At 58.9% G+C, this 2139-nt stretch overlaps 1 protein-coding gene across 1 annotated transcript in view; it reads left to right on the top strand.

Moving 5' to 3' along the window:
* ARHGEF10 (Rho guanine nucleotide exchange factor 10) overlaps positions 1 to 2139 on the top strand; it is an 80984-nt gene that overhangs the window by 22983 nt on the left and 55862 nt on the right. The window contains exon 7 of the mRNA XM_023522320.1: positions 1969 to 2071. Coding sequence (XP_023378088.1) covers positions 1969 to 2071 — 103 coding nt within the window. The remainder of the gene's footprint in view (positions 1 to 1968; positions 2072 to 2139) is intronic.

Raw genomic sequence — 2139 nt, 5'->3', positions numbered from 1 at the left:
GTGCCTGGCAGGTGCTTAGTGTCTGGCAGGTGCTTAGTGCCTGGTGGGTCCTTGGTGCCTGGCAAGTGTGCTTGGTGCCTGGCAGATGCTTGGTGCCAGGCAGGTGCTTGGTGCCAGGCAGGTGCTTGGTGCCTGGTGCGTGTGCTTGGTGCCTGGCTGGTGTGCTTGGTGCCTGGCAGATGCTTGGTGCCTGGCGAGTGTGCCTGGTGCCTGACTGGTGCTTGGTGTCTGGCGGGTGTGCTTGGAGCCTGTCATGTGTCTGGTGCTTGGTATGTGATTGGTGCCTGGCAGGTGCTTGGGAGGTGTTTGATGCCTGCTATGTGCTTGATGCCTGATAGGTGTTAGTTCCTGGCAGGTGTGCTTGGTGCCTGGCATGTGCTTGGTACCTGGAGTGTGCTTGGTGCCTGCTGGGTGTGCTTAGTGCCTGGCAGGTGCTTGGTGCCTGGTGAGTGCTTGGTGCCTGGCAGGTGTGTTTGGTGCCTGGCATGTGTCTGACGCTTGGCATGTGGTTGGTACCTGGCAGGTATGCTTGGTGCCTGGTGAGTGCTTGGTGCCTGGCAGGTGTGCTTGGTGCCTGGCATGTGGTTGGTACCTGGCAGGTGTGCTTGGTGCCTGCTTGGTGCCTGGTGAGTGCTTGGTTCCTGGAGGGTTCTTGGTGCCTTGTGGGTGAGCTTGGTGCCTGACGTGTGTGCTTAGTATCTGGCAGGTGCTCGGTATCTGATGGGTGCCTATTTATTGCCTGGCTGGGGTGCTCTTTTGTTTTTAAGCAAAAACAGTGGCATTTTTAAGCATCTATTGAAAGTCTATGGTTTTTGATATATCGCATTACCTATTTTAAATTTTTAAAAAATTTATATATAAAGTTTGCCATTTTAACCATTTTTAAGTGTAAAATTCAGTGGCAGCCGCCACCACTATCTACTTTTGAAACTTTCCGTCGCTGCGTTCGTGGTCAGCGTGGCTGCCCGTTGGCGGTGACCACCGACCCCCCGCCATGGCCCCGGTTCTGCGTTTCTGTTTCAGTCCCTGTGCCTGGCAGCTCGTGCGGTGGGAGCCACAGCGTCTGCCCTTCCGTGGCCGCTCACTGCGCTGTGCACAGCGGTTCGGGGTCGCCCGTGCGGAGCCCGTGAGCCCCGCTCTGAGGCAGACGTTCGTCCACACACACACTTACACACTCACACACTCACGCTCTCACATACACTCACGTACACTCACACACTCACACACTCACACACATACACTCACACAGACTCACCCACACACACTTACACACTCACACACTCACGCTCTCACATACACTCACGTACACTCGCACACTCACACACTCACACACATACACTCACACAGACTCACCCACACACACACACTCACACTCCCCGGGGACGCACGCCCCCCAAGCACGTGTCCCTCCGTGCCGCTGCCGTCCACACTGCCTGCCTCTCACGGAGGTGACGTGCTTTGTTGAGTGAACCTGCTCTTGTCAGTTCCAAACGAAGCGGCCCAGGGGCTCCCCATCGCCTGCAGGGGGCGTCCCAGTCCCTTTTCGTGCGGGGCTCTCGCTCGGCCGGTGGGCGGCGCCCTGCTCGCTGGCTCATGTGCAGTTGTCATCGCTGGTGGCCGATGTCGCCTTCTCCCGTCCCATCTTCCTGGGATGTGGCACACAAGGACCCGCCACAAGGCCCGGTGAGACACGAGGGCCGTCGAGGCCTCTGGAGCGGGGCTGCGTGTCTCCGTGTTGCTGTGGCGACAGCCTCTGTGCCCTGCAAATGGTAGGGATTCGAAGCGCTGATTTATAAATGATTTATAAATGGTAGCGAATGAAAATCTGAACTTGGGACACCCCGCAATCACCTCTGGGAGAATACCCGGTCACACGCGTGGGGGCACATGTCTTTGGGGACATCGGCAGCCTTGTGACCGGAGGCTCCTCGGTGTTGTGTTTCCACAGTGGAGATCCGGCCTGCCCAGGAGACAGCGCCCTGGCCCACTGGGCCGCCGACCCGGCCAACACCGCGTGGATGGACAGTAAGCACCCTGCCCGCCGGGAGCCACCAGCCTGTCCCCGGCCCTCGCCCTGCCCGGCGTGTGTGCCGATGGGCCTCGCGCCCGACCTCGGGCCTCAGATTTGTGGTGCTTCCC

This window comes from Pteropus vampyrus, unplaced genomic scaffold (genome assembly GCF_000151845.1).
Source record: "Pteropus vampyrus isolate Shadow unplaced genomic scaffold, Pvam_2.0 Scaffold338, whole genome shotgun sequence".
NCBI lineage: Eukaryota > Metazoa > Chordata > Mammalia > Chiroptera > Pteropodidae > Pteropus > Pteropus vampyrus.
The sequence above is the reverse complement of the archived record's forward strand: the minus strand, read 5'-3'. Positions and strand labels throughout refer to the sequence as shown.